Here is a 17399-nt window from a genome sequence, read left to right on the forward strand (position 1 = left end):
CCTGCCCCCTAGGTGATAAACATTATCACCCTGGCCTAGAGGTGGGACAGACACCCAGATACTACCATGACATGCCATCCTCTTTGTGGTCATTATTTACAGGCATGTCACTCCAGGAAGTCTGCTCTGATGCTACCTAGGCATTGCCATGTACCTTCTCCAGGTTCTACATGGTTAAAAGCCCCTCCCAGTGGTGTGAGTGGGTTAAGAACACTAGTTATGTACAGTATGTAACTGTGGCTCTTTGAGCACCAGATAACCACCAGGTTTCCCTGTCATTCAGACATGCTGATCTGGCAGGCCCTCGGAAAGAAGCTTCTAAGGTAGAGGTATTCAAACTGTGGAGGGCCACAAAGAAATTGCAGGGGGGCATGGGTGACTGACACTCATAGTGTCAGTCTTCTCATTATGTGGGCTCTTACAGGGGCTCTGTTGGCTGGGTCCATGTCGGCCGGGTCCATCTCCATCCACTTTGGGAGTTATGACTTTTCAAGATTCATTATGGTATATCTACAGTGGAGGCCAAATGTTACCATAGATTTCTTTTGGCAAGTCAATTAGGCAAAATCCACTTTTTTCACATCAGAGGTAATTAAAACAATTAGAGACAGATTTATTTCAGCTTTAATTTACTATATCAGAATTCCATTAGGTCAGAGGTTTACACACAAGTTGACTGTCTCTTTAAACAGTCTTTAAACACATTAATTTAGGGGTTAAAAAGCTAGTTTAACCAGTCTGCCAAGCTACCAAAACCAAGGCCTCCTGGTTAGCTTGAAGAAAGCATAGCTGGAAATATCTTTATCTTTGTTATCTTTTTTTATCAAAAGAAACATTTGACTGTAGACTGTAGACAGTGTGGGTGTGTAGTCTAAAATCAGAATCAGAAAGAATTTTATTGGCCAAGTAAGGTTTCACTTAGGAATTTGACTTAAAATTTATTATTCAAAATTATGAATACTGTATAATACAGTTTGAGAAAACTTGCGCTAGCTGTGAAGATACATTGCTGTATTTCAGTAGGTCATTAATTTGTGTTAATGAAATGTGTCTAGTCTGTTGTTGAGCAGGCAACAGCTGGGGGAAGGAAACTGTCTCTGTGTTTGGAAGGTTTTGTATTCATGCTCTGGTACCTTACCCCTGAAGGAAGTGGTTAGAAAAGTGAGGGGTCAGAGAAAATTATATCTGCTCTTGTTCTGGCTCTGCTGACGTGGTTGGTGAAGGAGAGCAAGTCACAACCAATGATCTCCACAGATTGAATGACACTTTGGAGTCTGAGTTCTTCCATGAGATGGTAGAGCCAAACAAGGCAGTTATGGAGGTTGTGAGTATGGACTCTATGATTGCACTATAGAACTATACCATCATTGCCAGAGATAGGCTATATTTCCTCAACTGCCACCAAGGGTACATCCTCTGTTGGGCCTTCTTTATGATCATGTCAGTGTGTTATTCCTATTTGAGGTCCCTGGAAATTGTAGTTCCAAGCCTACTGTAGAGCCATTTTTGGATAGAGGACATGGTGAGGTGAGTGCTCCTTCAAAGTTCATGATCATCTCTACAGTCTTCAGAGTGTTTAAGTATAAATTTTTGAGACTGAGCTGAGGATACAAGCTTTCACTTGCCTGTATGATGTCTCATCTCTTTTCTGTATGAGGCCAGTGACTGCTGTGTCATCATTTAACACTGCAGGATCTTTGGAGGTGCAGTTATTGGTATACAGAGAGTAAAGCATGAGCGAAAGCACACATGCTTGAGGCAATCCAGTGCTGAGGGTGGGATGAAAATGAATTGAGCTTCCCCACTCTCACATGCTATTTTCTGTTGGTCAGGAAGTTCGACATCCACCGTCACATGAAGTATGGCAAAGCTAGCTGGGAAAGTTCGCCATGTAACAGTGATTGGACCATTGTGTTAAATTCTGCATTGAAATCAGCAAACAGCATTCTAGTAGAAGATCCCAGGGAAGCCAGGTCAAAAACAAACCTGTAGTTCAGTTGTTTTAGCTAAATACATGGGAGTTTATCATGTTTTCAGCTTATTTAGATCTGAAAGACACGATCTACACCAAAAAACATAAATGGGAATACAATTACTGTACTGTACAGTATTGTAACTGTTCTGGTTGCAGGGGTCAGTGTGAATGTGCAGCCAATGTATTTTGGTGAAAGTGCACCAAAACACTGATGTGGTGCTGTGAACCTGTCTTCTTTCATCTTCACCTCTTGGGTTGGTGCCGGGACAAGTGGTAGGTTTAAGGCGAGTCCACAAAACAGTTACAGCAAATAACATTTACAGCAAAATATTTGGGTCTTATATAAATGCCAAATATTATAGATGCCAAAATTTAAATGGTCTGTATCAAGTCCTTGGAAGACATAATTTCGAAAGCACTAGTCGCTGACTGCACTGTGATGAATTTAGTCAGAGTGATTCTAGCACCCGTAAAAGCTGATACACACGTTTATAATCTCCTTCACTCTCATTTTAATATAAGTCTGGCTCATTTTGTATGTGTGCACAGGGAGGTGTTGGGTTGTGAATCATGTTGGCAGTACTTGTTAGCCAGTAATGCTGTGCTGGGCTTCATTCAGCTCCTAACGCTACCCTAGTTGCCAGAGAGCCCTCAGTACCTTCTCATCGATCGTGGCGATAAGGACGCCTGCTTAAAGGGTAACACAAACTATTATATTGTGTTTATTATATTACACATTATATAAGGAACAAAACATAATGGGGTGTGTTATAGAAAAATAATTAACGATGGGGTGGTGTGATGCTCCCTGATATGAGGTGGATTTATTGTTACCACCCCGAAGTTGATTATTTTACAGTTTTACAATGCAAAGTGTTTTAATCCTCTATTACCACAGCAAGTTGCCTACAACTGCAATTTTTATTAAATAATGAATGGCACGCACACCATACTTTTTATTCGTTTATAATTATGTTGGGGAATGTAAATGAAACAAGTTAGTTCTGTTATCAGTTATGTTATAAGAGCTATAAACAGTCTTTCCTCACCAGCCAAGTCCAAGCTATGTTGTTATAGAAATTAATCAACACCTTCTGACTAATCATAATCAAGCATTCAGCTGTGCTGTGATATAAAATGTACTAGTTTGTTATATATTCTCAGTATCATAAAGATAGGATATGGTATAATATAACAGTTTATTATATTTTGTCAGGATCACAATGGTAGAATATGATTATATCACAGCTACTTGTGTGAGGTTTTATGTGAGCTATGGATAGTTTGAGTTCTATAGGCTGGAACTGATTAGTTTCATGAGGCTATACAGCAGAACATTAATAAATGATGGACTGACATCCTGAAAATAGGAAACATGCACTGTATATGCACAGTATTTGTACTGTATAGCATAAAAACCTTATAACACTCTGGCCTGTGGGACTACACCCAGCTCTGTAAATGTAAAAAAAAAACAAAAAAAAAACAGATGGAGCAAACACTGAAAGGTAGGACTGTATTTACTTCAAAACAGCTGTTTTAAACAAATATAAACCAAAATCAATGAGCTGTCTAAATCTAATTCTAAATCTAAGCTTGTATGTGAGGTGGGTCATGGAAACCCATCATCACTGTCTCATACAGTATATAGATATTACAGTTACAGTCATAGTTCATAGAATGTTTTTTCTCTCTGTGCGGAATTGACTCGGCGAGACCATCTTCAGATGAATTCCAGTTGCATCTTCTCATATGAATAGATACCAAGAGTGTGAAAATAACATCGACCTGGTGTCAGGATACACAATGGCCATGTTATTATAATGCTGGCCAGAGGCGTGTGACTGTAAGTGGCTCTTTGCTTCTTTAAGCAGAAATTGTAATAAACACACACTTTTGTTGCACAACCAGATATCAATCTTGAAATTTAGGAGAACTTTGAAATTTATGATTTATTAAAAATTTATTACATAAGTTCATACAAAGTAAATTAGTGTGACACCTGGAACAAAAAAATTATCTCTTACAGTGCATTTTCTGAAATTCAGAATAATTCAGTGCGTCAGTAAGTGGTAAGGACAGTGTCAAGTGACTGAAAATTAACTGAACACAGCCCACAATAAAAGCAATGAGTGACTCAGTGAGCAGTGCTGAGAGAATAAGTGGCCAAATTCCCACTTGCTTTCTGTCTATATTTTTGTCTATGAAGCTATGCATGTGTTTCAACAAATATTACTGACATTACAACATTTATTCTCTCATTACACAGATTTATGTCTATGCTTCTTATGTATTTCACGAAGTAAGAATTTCAACTGAACACCTACAGTATTTGACCACCAGCACTGGCACTTGTGAATTCATCGCCTGTATTCTGTGTGTAAGTGTTTAACAGGAGCTAATCCACTCACATTACATAAATGGCCTTTGGAAAGAAAGGTAACTCATGCGAGAACTCAGTAGTCTTTTTGTGTAAATAAATTCATTCTAAATGTTAGACAGGTTAATCAGATTTAGAAAGCTTTTGTCGTTTAAAGGCCAAAACTACCACTTGTAATGAATGAGATTAATTTCGTGTTTAATTGAGGTTTTGAGTTTATGTGACAAGTGTTAGAAAAAGGTTCACAGTCATACTTCAGAATTTTTTATACTGTTGTTGTGGGTTTTCTTTAAAAAGTATTTTTTGTTACTGAGGTTAAGGCTTTGGCTAGATTTTGGTGTATATATAGCATCTATTAGCTGCATTAATAATTGAATTAGTAGGTGGTCCTCACAAGGATAGTAAGACGTGTGTGTGTCGTGGTTGTTTAAACATGTTTTAGCACCACAAGCCTTCGATATCTCAGAAGATATGAATCTTCAAGAGCCCTAGCACCCTTCACCGGCACCCTTCACCAGCACCCTTCAGCGGCACCCTTCAGCGGCACCCTTCACCTGCACCCTTCAGCGGCACCCTTCAGCGGCACCCTTCACCAGCACCCTTCACCAGCACCCTTCACCTGCACGCTTCACCAGCACCCTTCAGCGGCACCCTTCACCAGCACCCTTCACCGGCACCCTTCAGCGGCACCCTTCACCTGCACACTTCACCTGCACCCTTCACCTGCACACTTCACCAGCACATTTCAGCGGTGCACTTTAACAGCACCCTTCACCTGCACCCTTCACCCGCACCCTTCACCTGCACACTTCACCAGCACCCTTCACCTGCACGCTTCACCAGCACCCTTCACCGGCACCCTTCAGCGGCACCCTTCACCTGCACACTTCACCTGCACCCTTCACCTGCACGCTTCACCAGCACATTTCAGCGGTGCACTTTAACAGCACCCTTCACCTGCACACTTCACCCGCACCCTTCACCTGCACCCTTCACCAGCACCCTTCACCTGCACGCTTCACCAGCACCCTTCACCTGCACGCTTCACCAGCACCCTTCACCTGCACCCTTCACCTGCACCCTTCACCTGCACCCTTCAGCGGCACCCTTCACCTGCACCCTTCACCTGCACACTTCACCTGCACCCTTCACCCGCACATTTCAGCGGCGCACTTTAACAGCATCCTTCACCTGCACCCTTCACCAGCACACTTCTGCTCGGACCTGTTTTAATTTCCCAGCGTGAGCCACGAGACCTGTGCGACCCGCTGAGCAGCGCAGTGTAAAATCAACAGGGAGAGGAGAAACAGATAATCACTGAGACTTCTTCTGTTCATAGTACGTTTTCTGGGGTTTTCTATTATCGTGTCTTTCAAGAGCTTAGTCAATTCTGTTAAGAATTTTAAAAGTTTCAACTATTCTCCTAGCCCTGTTTTCCATCTGTTATAGGAACAGTTGATAGCAGTAGTCTAAGTATTTTAGAGTAGAATTATGGGTAGAAGTCAGATGAATTTGGGCTGCGCTGCTCATCGCCCCGCAGTCCTCGTGGCTCGCGCTGCCCAGTGGCTCGTGCAGGTGTTTGCCTCAGCGCTGCGTGGTGCTTCTGAGGAGCTCAGTTTGGACCGGTTTAAGATGTGTACACGGATAGAGGAGACACGTCAGTTTACTTACTGACGCCAATTTAGACGGCAACGGAGTCGATGATAAACCGTTAGGCTACTTATTATGTCATACCATACAAAACTGCTCTCTCTCTCTCTCTCTCACACACACACACACACACACACACACACAGGCGCTGCCTCACTTTTTTTTGCTATACCTGCGATTAAGTAGCAACAGCTAGCATCATGACTTCACACGGGCAGAAAGACGCCACGTCTGAGCAACAAAAGGTAGGTAAATGTAAGATCTTAAGAACCTAAGCACAAGCTGAATCCATTTCTAGTGTGTAATTATACAGTATTAAATTATAACCCTGACAGTGTTGGCTACTGTATCGATTAAAATAACCTAATGTTCAATTAAGTGCTGAATTAACATCTAATTCTTAGTGTTGAATTATCACATACAGTGTTTAAAATCCGTGTTGAATGAACCCTTACAGTGTTGAATGTGCATCTGCATGTGGAATGTGCACATGTACAGTATTGAATTTCAGCCTACTAATGCTCAAGTACTAACTCTTTATGTGTGGAATTAACACCTGCAATAGCCACTGAATAAAAATCTGCAGGTTTCTGTGAAATCTTTCATAATTCTGGGTCCAACAGGATTTATATGTACTCAGTATGTACTACACTGGGGATTATCCCAGGGGGGGATTGCTGCTCTGCAAAATTGTTTTTTTTTCTCTCTCTCTCTCTCTCTAATAAACATTATTCACTGGTTCATTTTTCAAAACTATTTACACATCCATCTGCACAAACACAATCGTTAATTTCATGTCCAGAATGCACTATAACTACCATAAAATAAAATCAGAACAAAACAGCACAAGCTTTCTTCCAAGAAGAACATAAGTGGGGAAAAAAAAGAAAATCCCTATTACACAGAGGCTTAAATGGTTATTCCTTTAGTTTGTTTTTGCACTGCATTTCTTGATTGCTGGGTGTTCCTTGGTTGATAGTGTAAGCAATATAAGAACGTGTTTAACACTGCACTGTCATGTGTTGACTGTTTTCTATACCTCTATAGGTGCGTAAACTAGTTCATGCATAAATAACTTAAAGAATAAAGTCTGCACACATTTGGCTCTGTTCAATCATTTACTTCAGCAAGAATCATGGCACAAACAGCTTTAAGACTTCATCACTGCGTAGTCATCTTAAATCACACTTCATTTTTTATAAAGTCTGCAAGACACCATGTGACATACTTAACCTTACCTTGAATACTATTAGGTTGCAGCAACGCCACATGACATCAAACAATAGCAATTTCCTCAAACAGCACCGAGATTTAAAACACTGGTCTTCATTCCATTATTATTTACTGCGACAAATCCAAAAGTTTAAAAAAAGATTCTTGTTCTTATTATTCATGGTCTTGTGCTGTTGTAGCTCAGTCACCTCAAGGTCTGATATGTGTTGTGCATTCTGAGATGCTTTTCTGTTCACCACTGTTGTAAAGAGTGCTTATTTGAGTTACTATAGACTTCTCAAATCTCTCTCAACAACAAGGTGTTTTGGCCTGCAGACCCTCCACACATGGGATTTTTTATTTTTTTTTCCTCCGCACCATTCTTGTAAACTTTAGAGACTGTTGTGTGTGAAAATCCCAGGACATCAGCAATTTCTGAAATACTCAAACCAGCCCATCTGGTACCAACAACCACACCACAATCAGAGTCACAGAGATCACACTTTTTCTTCATTCTGATGTTTGACGTGAACATTAACTGAAGCTCTTGACCTGTATCTGCATGATTTTATGCACTGCCCTGCTGCCACATGATTGGCTGATTAGATAACTGCATGACTGTGCAGGTGTACGGGTGTTCCTAATAAAGTGGATGGTGAGTGTAGACTCATTGTCTTTGGTTAAAATGGCATCTTAGTAGAGAATGTGTTTTTTATTCTTATCTACTATAAATTGTATACTGGCCACTCTTGAATTTAAGAATTTGACAAACTCATTTAATTCTGATTTCTTTCCATTCCAAATCATAAAGCAGTCATCAATATACACTCACCACACACTTTATTAGGAACACTATACTAATACTGGGTAGGGCCTCCTTTTGCTCTCAAAACGGCCTCAATTCTTTGTGGCATGGATTCCACAAGATGTTACTTAATATTACTCTGGGATTCCTGCAGATTTTTCAGGTGCACTTTCATCCTGTTATACCACATCCCAAAGGTGTTCTACTGGATTCAGATCTGGTGACTGGGAAGGCCACTGAAGAACACTGAACTCATTGTCATGTTTATGAAACCCGTTTGAGACGACTTTTGCTTTGTGACATGGTGCATTATCATGCTGGAAGTAGCCATTAGAAGATGGGTAAATTGTGGCAGTGAAGGGATGCACATGGTCAGCAGCAATACTCAAATAGGCTGTGGCATTCAAGCGATGATTGATTGGTATTAACAGGCCCAAAGTGTCCCAAAGTGTCCCACTCCATTACACCACCTCCACCAGCCTGGACTGTTAATAAAATGCAGATTGGGTCCATGGAGTCATGCTGTTGGTGCCAAATTCTGACCCTATCATCTTTGTGCCTCAGCAGAAATTGAGATTCATTAGACCAGGCTACTTTTTCCAGTCTTCACCTGTCCAGTTTTGATGAGTCTGTGCCCACTGCAGCCTCAGCTTTCTGTTCATAGCTGACAGAAATGGAACCCAACGTGGTCTTCTGCTGTTGTAGGCCATCTTCCTCAAAGTTCGATGTGTTGTGCATTCTGAGATGCTTTTCTGCTCACCACAATTGTACAGAGTGGTTATCTGAGTTACTGTAGCCTTTCTGTCAGCTCAAACCAGTCTGGCTATTCTCCTTTGACCTCTCTCATCAACAAGGTTTTTCTGTCCGCAGAACTGTCGCTAACTGGATATTGTTTCTTTATTGCACTATTCTGAGCAAGCTCTAGAGACTGTTGTGCGTGAAAATCCCAGGAGATCAATTATAGAAATACTCAAACCAACCCGTCTGGCACCAACAATGCCACAGTACTTGAAGCTGCAAACCCGTATCTGCATGATTTTATGAATTGCACTGCTGCCACTTCGCATCCAACATTTAATACATGGGGCAAATATGCTATCGGAAAAAAATAGTCCAACTCAAATTTGCCCATAAATAAATTAGCATAATTTGGTGCTACTGGAGTACCCGTTTGTACAAATTTTAATTTGCAAACAGAATAAATGGTGCATCTTCAATGGATGAAATAAGACATGATATATGCAACTCAAAAAAGTAATTACTATTTTTTTTTTTGTTAGTAATGAAAAGTGCTTAAACAAAAAAAAAATCCCATACTGTAACAGAAAACTGCAAGTGTGTTACTATGAAATGCTGCAATTCACAGGCCCAGTAAAAGCTTGTTTACTCAGTCTTCTTCATTTGGCCACATGTTCTAATCCACATCACACCTTATCTACAGTCTTCCTATACTATGGGAAAAATACTTGCTTGATCCCTAATGGGTGATCTTCAGCAGGTAGCTTAAGTGCAGGAATCTTTAATCCAGGAGTGTTATCTTATCATGTGGATGATGATTATAAATGTTACACATCTTTTGTGAGGTTATTCTGTGGTGAATAAGACGGAAAGGAGAAGTAACTTCAACTTTGGATGGACTACAAGCCAGTATGTGACTGCATGAGGATTGTAAAATGCCTTGTCCCATGCACTTCATCTGCATTGTTTGGCCTATTTCTTTGTTACCCATTTTCTTCCCTCAGATTTAAGCCTTCTGTAGAGATCATCTTAACATAAATTCTGCACTTTATATTAGTAGTAGTCCTTTGTGTATGAACTGATCTAAGATTTAATTCTTAATTACGTTTGCAAAACCATAAATTTTGTTTTGCTTTGCGAATCATTGTGTTGCTCCTTCAGTTTGTGCCATTTTCTTGCAGGGCAATGCTCGCACTCTGACCTTAATGGTAACTTCTGCTGCAGTTGGGGGAACATTACAATACGGATACAACCTTACCATTATGAATGCACCCACTGTTGTAAGTAAGAGAGAACGTGTGTATTTACCTCTGTTTACATGTGATTGTCTTGCTATTTTTGTTCACCCTGTCTTTATGTGAGTGTCATTACCCCTGAATCTGAAAAGGTCCCTGCCTGTTCTCATCTAGTGTATCATTCATTACTATTGTGTATTCTGTGTCCCTGCAGTATATTCAGAACTTTGTTAATGAGACGTTTCAGAAGCGCTGGGAGATACAGTTAGAGGAGTACCAGGTTACATTGATCTGGACACTCATAGTGTCTGTCTTCTCATTGGGTGGTCTTACAGGGTCTCTGTTGGCCGGGCCCATGTCCATCCACTTTGGGAGGTACAAATTTTCAGGATTCATTATTCTACATGTATAATACTTGCAGAGTTATATGGTATTTACTGTGAACATGTTTGAGAATACAATGTTGATACTGAACTGGGCTCAAGTTCTGTGTATTGAGTTGTGTGTAAGATAGTGTAATGGCCTAATTTATAAATCTGTACTCGTTGAGGGCCCCCTAGTGGCCAAGGGCCTGGTTGGTAATCTGTCCCTGCTGGTGATACACTGTATGGCCAAAAGTATCTGGACACCTGACCATCACACCCGTATGAGGCCAATATTCCATTCCAAAACCAAAACCATGGGCAATGATATAGAGACCCAACCCCCCTGTTATATGTTGCCCATCTATGTACACCAATTCTGCCAAGTCGAATTCCTAGTACATGCAAGTGTTCCTGGCCAATAAAGTGATTCTGATTCTAATAACAGCCTCCACTCTTCTCGGAAGGCTTTCCAGTAGATTTCAGAAAGTGGCTGTGGGGATTTGTGCCCTTTCAGCCACAAGAGCATTAGTGAGGTTGGGAACAGATGTTGGGGAGAAACATTTCAAAAGTCTTCAGTGCGGTTGAGGTCAGTAGGGGCTCTGTGTAGGCCATTCAAGTTTTTACTTACCAACCTTGACAAATCATGTCTTTATAGAATTTTGTGCACAAGGGCATTGTCATGCTGGAACAGGTTTGGGCCTCTTAGTTCTATTGAAGGAGAATCTTAATGGTAGAGCTTAAAAAGATATTCTAGACGATTTTGTGCTACCAATGGTTTGGGGAAGGCCCAAATATGGTTGTGACTGTCCATGTCCACATACTTTTAGCCATATAGTGTAGCTTTATTACATAGCTAGCTAGGAAATTATTACTCTTATTGTTAATGACATTTATATAATAAGATATTTTTGACTGTAATCTATGTATTTTTATTATTGTATTGCCCTCAAGGAAGAAAACTATGCTGCTGAACAATATTTTTCTAATGTCCAGTGCACTGCTGGCTGTGACAAGCCGGCATGCTCAGTCTTTTGAGATGATCATCATCTCCAGATATCTGGTTGGCATCAATGTGGGTGTGTAGGCTACTGAACTGAGCTAAATTCCCATACTTCCCTGGATTTATCATGTTTTAATTATGCTTAGATCTGAATGACTTCCTATCCACCAAAACTGTAAACCACTGACTATAAAACAACTATTCTGGTTGTAGGGGTCAGTATGAATGTGCAGCCAATGTATTTTGGTGAAAGTGCACCAAAACACTTACGTGGTGCTGTGGCCCTGTCCTCTTCTGTCTTCACCTCTTTTGGGTTGGTGCTAGGACAAGTGGTAGGTTTGAGGTGAGTCCAAAATATTTGGGTCCAGCTAGACCAGGGGTGTCCAATGTTATCCAGAAAGGGCCAGTGTGGGTGCAGGTTTTTATTCCAACCAAGCAGAAGCCACACCTGAGTCTCTTGAAAGCCAAGCTCGACTGATTAAACAGCTGGAATCAGGTGTGGCTCCTGCTTGATTGGAATGAAAATCTGCACCCGCACTGGCCCTTTGCGGATCAGATTGGACACCCCTGAGCTAGACTTATATAAAACACGACAGGTGATGAGTCAATGCCAATATCATCACACAATGTTTAAACCTATTATAGGCAAAGCAACTTCTGATGTGAGTGCATATAATATGGGTTTCATATGGGCTACAATGTGGATTATTTCAAGCTAATCTTTCTTTAGAGTAGTTATTTTAACTTAGTGACATTTTTAATACTCAGACACTCGATTTAGATGCCATCTAAGTGCTCTGTATCAAGTCCTCAGAGGACATAATTTTAAAAGCAGTGTCCATAAAAGCTGATACACAGGTTTATAATCTCACCACTCATTTTAATGTAAGGCAGGCTCATTTTGTGTGTGTGTGTGTGTGTGTGTATGTGTGTGTGTGTGTGTACAGGGAGGTGCTGGGTTGTGAATCATGTTGGCAATACTTGTTAGCGAGTAATGCTGTGCCAGGCTTCATTCAGCTTCTCACACTACCCTGGTTCCCAGAGAGCCCGCGGTACCTTCTCATTGATCGTGGGGACAAGGACGCCTGCTTAAAGGGTAACACAAACTATATTTTTATACTTCTTGTATTATATGATTATATTATACTTTAGAATATAGTGTAATAGTTTATTATAATTTCTCAGTATGACAGTGGTAGAATATAGTTCTACTGTATGTAAGATGTGATGGGCTGAAGATGTGATGTGGGCTGGGGATGGTTTGAGTTTTATAGGCTGGAACTGATTAGTTTCAGGAGGCCATATAGTAGAACATTAATGAATGACACAATGATATCCTGAATATTAGGAACCCATTACATGTACTGTATATGTACAGAATTTGTTACATAAAGCATAAAAGCCTTATCAGTCAGACTCTGGGGCTGCACCAGGCTCTGTAAATGGATTGAAAAAAAATTTATCACAAATGATTGCACTGTCAACATTCAACCATTTTCCCCTTGGAGTGGATGATGAAAAGAAGAGCTGTATATGCATGAACTTTCAGCTTCAAATGAGTATGAAAACAGTATAAATCATTACAACACTTTGACATACTGATTATAGATAATGGTCATAGAAGTTGTAGTTCGTTTTCTGAAATTTTTTTAACTGGACATAGAAGGGTTTTTCAGCTGTGTGTAAGTGACATGTCTCTCCCCATACTGTGTGTGTTTGGCAGCACTGCGGCGGTTGCGAGGCTGTGAGGTGCAGAAAGAGGAGTTGGATGAGATGCTGCAAGAGCAGGCTGAATCTCAGGGCAGGCGAGCTCAGCAGCCCTGGGAGCTCTTCAGTGACCGTACTGTTCGTTGGCAACTCATCTCAGTCGCCGTCATAAGCAGCGCCATGCAGTTGTGCGGTAATGACTCAGTGAGTGAGGCTGTCCCTCAGACGAATTCTGACTCATTCATTCATCTTCAGTGATCGTTTTATCCTGGTCAGGGTTATAGTGGAACCAGACTCTGTCCTGGAAACACTGGGCATGAGACAGGAATACACACTGGATGGGACAAATAGCCATCACACAAGTCTATCATCTTACTTATAATTGAATTGCATTGTAAATTGGTATGACACCTGGAACTAAATGTCTTGCTGACAGTGCATTATCTGAAATAAACAGAGTAATTCAATGCATCAGTGAATGGTAAGAGTAGAGACCAATATCTGAAAATTAACTGAACACAGGCCACAACAAAAGCAATGAGTGACTCAGTGAGCAGTGCTGAGTCAATAAGTGGTCCAATGAGAGAATAAGTGCCCAAATTTCCTTGCTCCCTTAGTCTATTTGTCTCTATAACTTAAATTTTGTCCATGAAGCTATCTATGTGTTTCAACATTTATTCTCTCATTACACAGATTTACTTCTATGCTTCTTACATATTTCAAGAGGCGGGAATATCAGTTGAATACACCCAGTATGTGACCATTGGCACTGGCACATGTGAATTCACCGCCTGTATTCTGTGTGTAAGTGTTCAACAGGAGCTAATCCACTCACAATATATAAATGGCATTTGGCAAAAAAGGTCTGGCATGTGTACATAAATTAATTCATTACAAATGTAGACATTAATTAGAGCTATATAAAGTTTTGTGGTTTTAAAGGCCACCACTTGTAATGAGTGAAATTAATGTAATGTTTCATTTAAGTTTAGAATTTACAATGACAGATTTAGAAAAAGGTCACAGTGGTATTTCCCTGCTCTGTGTGTGTGTGTGTGTGTGTTAATGTTCAGAACCTGTTGATAGAACGGAAGGGTAGAAGGCTGCTTTTAATGGGAGGTTATGTGCTCATGACTGGCTGGGCTATAGTTTTCACCGTGGCTCTTTCATATCAGGTATGCATTATTTAGATTTAATAAATACTGCACACAGTTAACAAGAGCTCCCCTGTATCTATACACACACACACACACACACACACACATTATCTGGAATTCTGTCAAGATTTTCATCACTTGCAGCTTCAATTTATCTATGACTTGAGATTCAACCTTGACTAAAAAAAATTCCCGATTTTTGCATTCTTCACAGTTGTTTCCTCAGCATTAAATGATGTAACTCAACACTGTTACAGACTACTGCAATTCATTAATGTATCCACAGTCTACCTGTTTAAATTAAGTCTTCTGTGGTAGAATTTCACCACCAAATTCAGGACTTGACTTAGACTTTCCTTGGATTTGAAGGAGTAAGTCACTGATCTAAAACACTGTTATACTACACAGTTGAAAGGTGTGTAGTTAAAAGCATCTAACACTAAGAAAGCACTAAGGAGAATATATACGTATACAGTATACATATTAGATACAATTTGATGAAGTCAATTAATGTTCAACAGAGTGAGATTCCAATGAACTGGAGGTGTTATATAACCATCTCACAATTAGCATTTTGATGCCATTGTCTTCTAGCATGTAGTACACTGGATGCCTTACCTGAGCATGGTCTGTGTGTTCACCTATATCCTCAGTTTTGGGATCGGACCAGGTGAGTCAAACTGCACCACTGCTCCATTGGATGTCACTGTGGCTGAATTATGGCAAAGAGACAAAAAAGAAAAGTCAGTTTTTGGTTAAAATCTGTTTTTTATTCATATCTTCAACACCTCACCTTTTAGAAACCATAAATAAATATCACCAAAAATGAAAAGGAAATGTTTTTATTTACTTTTGGACCTCATCTAGGCTATTATACTGTAAGGATCATTTTATGTAAGGAGACAGTTTAACATTAATGCAGTGGTTAAAAAAACACTGTCTAAAGATGTTTCAGATCTTATTAGCGAAGTGTAATATCATCCTTTGATCCAGTTATTGGATATTTATGAGCTGTAATGAAGCAGACATAAGCCTAATCAATTCAGTTTCTGATCAGAACCAGGATGTCAAAACGTCTGAAACGGAATTGGAATGGAATCTTTAAATATAATTTCTCCTTTTCACTTTTGGGGGTAACTGGACTTTAAAATGCTATAAGTGGGATTGAGATATGTGCGAAAAGGAAAAAAGATCACATTTCAGTTCAGAAAAATCTGTAGTACATATATATGAAAATGTCAAAATTTCATCATGTAGAGGGTTTTCCTAGGCTGGCAATATTTAATACACTAAAAACAGCTTTTGTTGCAAGCAGTCCACAAGCATTAAATAGATTAATTAAAATTATACATTGACACTGCTACTGCTAACATTCAGATGTGTTTTATAATACTTTTCTCCACAGCGGGGGTGACTGGAATTCTCCCTACTGAGATTTTTAACCAGGCAGCTCGCCCTGCTGCCTACATGATTGCTGGTTCTCTAATGTGGATTAATCTCTTCATTATTGGAATGCTATTCCCATTCATTGTGGTGAGTGCATGAATTCACAAATACACAAATGAATGTCTAGTAGTATGAGGTCTAGGTCAGTGACCCAAGTGTTAAACTTAACCAGAATTCTCCACTAGGAGAAGAATACAAATGGCCTCTATTATACTTTAAACAAATTGTCTTTTTCCAGTGTCCACTCTTGAGTTGAAGAAGTAGAAGTAGTAGGTACAGGTGTGGAAGTGACAAATACCTCAACATACTACCTCTAGACAGATAATCTTTGTGTAAAAGTTTACATAGTAGAGTAATATTTTTGATTATTTCATATTTCTACCCAAAGTCTTAAATATTAGCCTAACATCTACTGATGAACTGTCTTGAAGTTAGCAGTTGTAGATAATAATAATAATAATAATAATAATAATAATAATAATAATGATATCATGAATAAGATGAAAACTAATGTATTTCCTTCCTGTGTGTGTTGCTGACAGAGTGGACTAGGTCAGTTCTGCTTTGTGCCATTTGGTGTTGTCTGTCTTCTCACTGCTGTCTATATTGGACTGGTTTTGCCTGAGACCAAAGGAAAAACACTACCCATGATCACAAGCGAATTCCACAGGCTTAACTTCCACAAAAAAGAGAAGACGGGTCCAAAGTGCAAAGACGTTCATTACCAACTAGGCGAAGTCCACCACTCAACTGCCCTCTAAGCTACTTATTTATATATTTGGAATTCCTGTAAACTTATGAATGCTGGAGCGCTCTGTTGAAGAGTAAAAGGTTTACCCAAATATAACCACATAGACACTTTATTGTAAGACCATTTATTCACAAATTTAATTTGTTTTTGTCTTATAGGTATAAAAATATATAGATATGATATATAGATATCTAACCACAATATCTAACCCTGTTTTTCCTTTATAGTAATTATATGAATTAGCACTTTTTAAAATCTTTTTAAGCTATGTTTTCACTTGTAAATTCTCTCACTCTCTGGATAAAAGCTAGAACAAATAAGGTCTCAACTAGTACAAACATACTGCTGGTGTACTCTTTAATCACAATAAACCATGATGGAAAATATGGCTTTATTAGTCTACTATGTGCCGAGTAGAATTCGCATTTTGAGCGCTTACTACCTTACTGTTGTCAGTTTGAAATATTCTATGTTCAAATATTCTATATACATTCACCAGTCACTTTAACAGGAACACCTGTACACCTGCTCATTTATGTAGCTATCCAATCAGCCAATCAGGTGGCAGCAGCACAATGTATAAAATCATGCAGATACAGATCAAGAGCTTCAGTTAATGTTCACATCAAACATCAGAAGCCCATCCATCTCAAGGTTCGATGTTCTGTGCATGCTGATATGATTTTCTGCTCACCACAGTTGTAAAGAGTGCTTATTTGAGTTACTAGTTCCTTCCTGGCAGCTCGAACCAATCTGGCCATTTTCCTCTGACCTCTCTTCGCAATAAGGTGTTTCCACCCACAGAACTGTCACTCACTCAATGTTTTTTTGTTTTTCGCACCATTCTGTGTAAACTCTAAGCACTGTAGTGTGTGAAAATCCCAGGAGATCAGCAGTTTCTGAAATACTCAAACCAGCCTGTCTGGTACCAACAACCATGCCCCAGTTAGAATCACAAAGATCACATTTCTCTCCCTT

At 39.7% G+C, this 17399-nt stretch overlaps 1 protein-coding gene across 1 annotated transcript; it reads left to right on the forward strand.

Moving 5' to 3' along the window:
• The first annotated feature begins 5612 nt into the window (after positions 1–5612).
• Positions 5613–16942, forward strand: slc2a11a (solute carrier family 2 member 11a). The gene is made up of 12 exons (XM_053228297.1): positions 5613–6250; positions 9942–10040; positions 10210–10370; positions 11312–11436; positions 11574–11703; positions 12308–12456; positions 13084–13271; positions 13761–13871; positions 14141–14242; positions 14819–14894; positions 15630–15757; positions 16213–16942. Exons 1-12 carry the CDS (start codon positions 6206–6208, stop codon positions 16429–16431), a joined length of 1533 nt encoding a protein of 510 aa, XP_053084272.1. The 5' UTR covers positions 5613–6205; the 3' UTR covers positions 16432–16942.
• Positions 16943–17399: the final 457 nt, after the last annotated feature.

This window comes from Pangasianodon hypophthalmus, chromosome 2, assembly GCF_027358585.1.
Source record: "Pangasianodon hypophthalmus isolate fPanHyp1 chromosome 2, fPanHyp1.pri, whole genome shotgun sequence".
Taxonomy (NCBI): Eukaryota; Metazoa; Chordata; class Actinopteri; order Siluriformes; family Pangasiidae; genus Pangasianodon; species Pangasianodon hypophthalmus.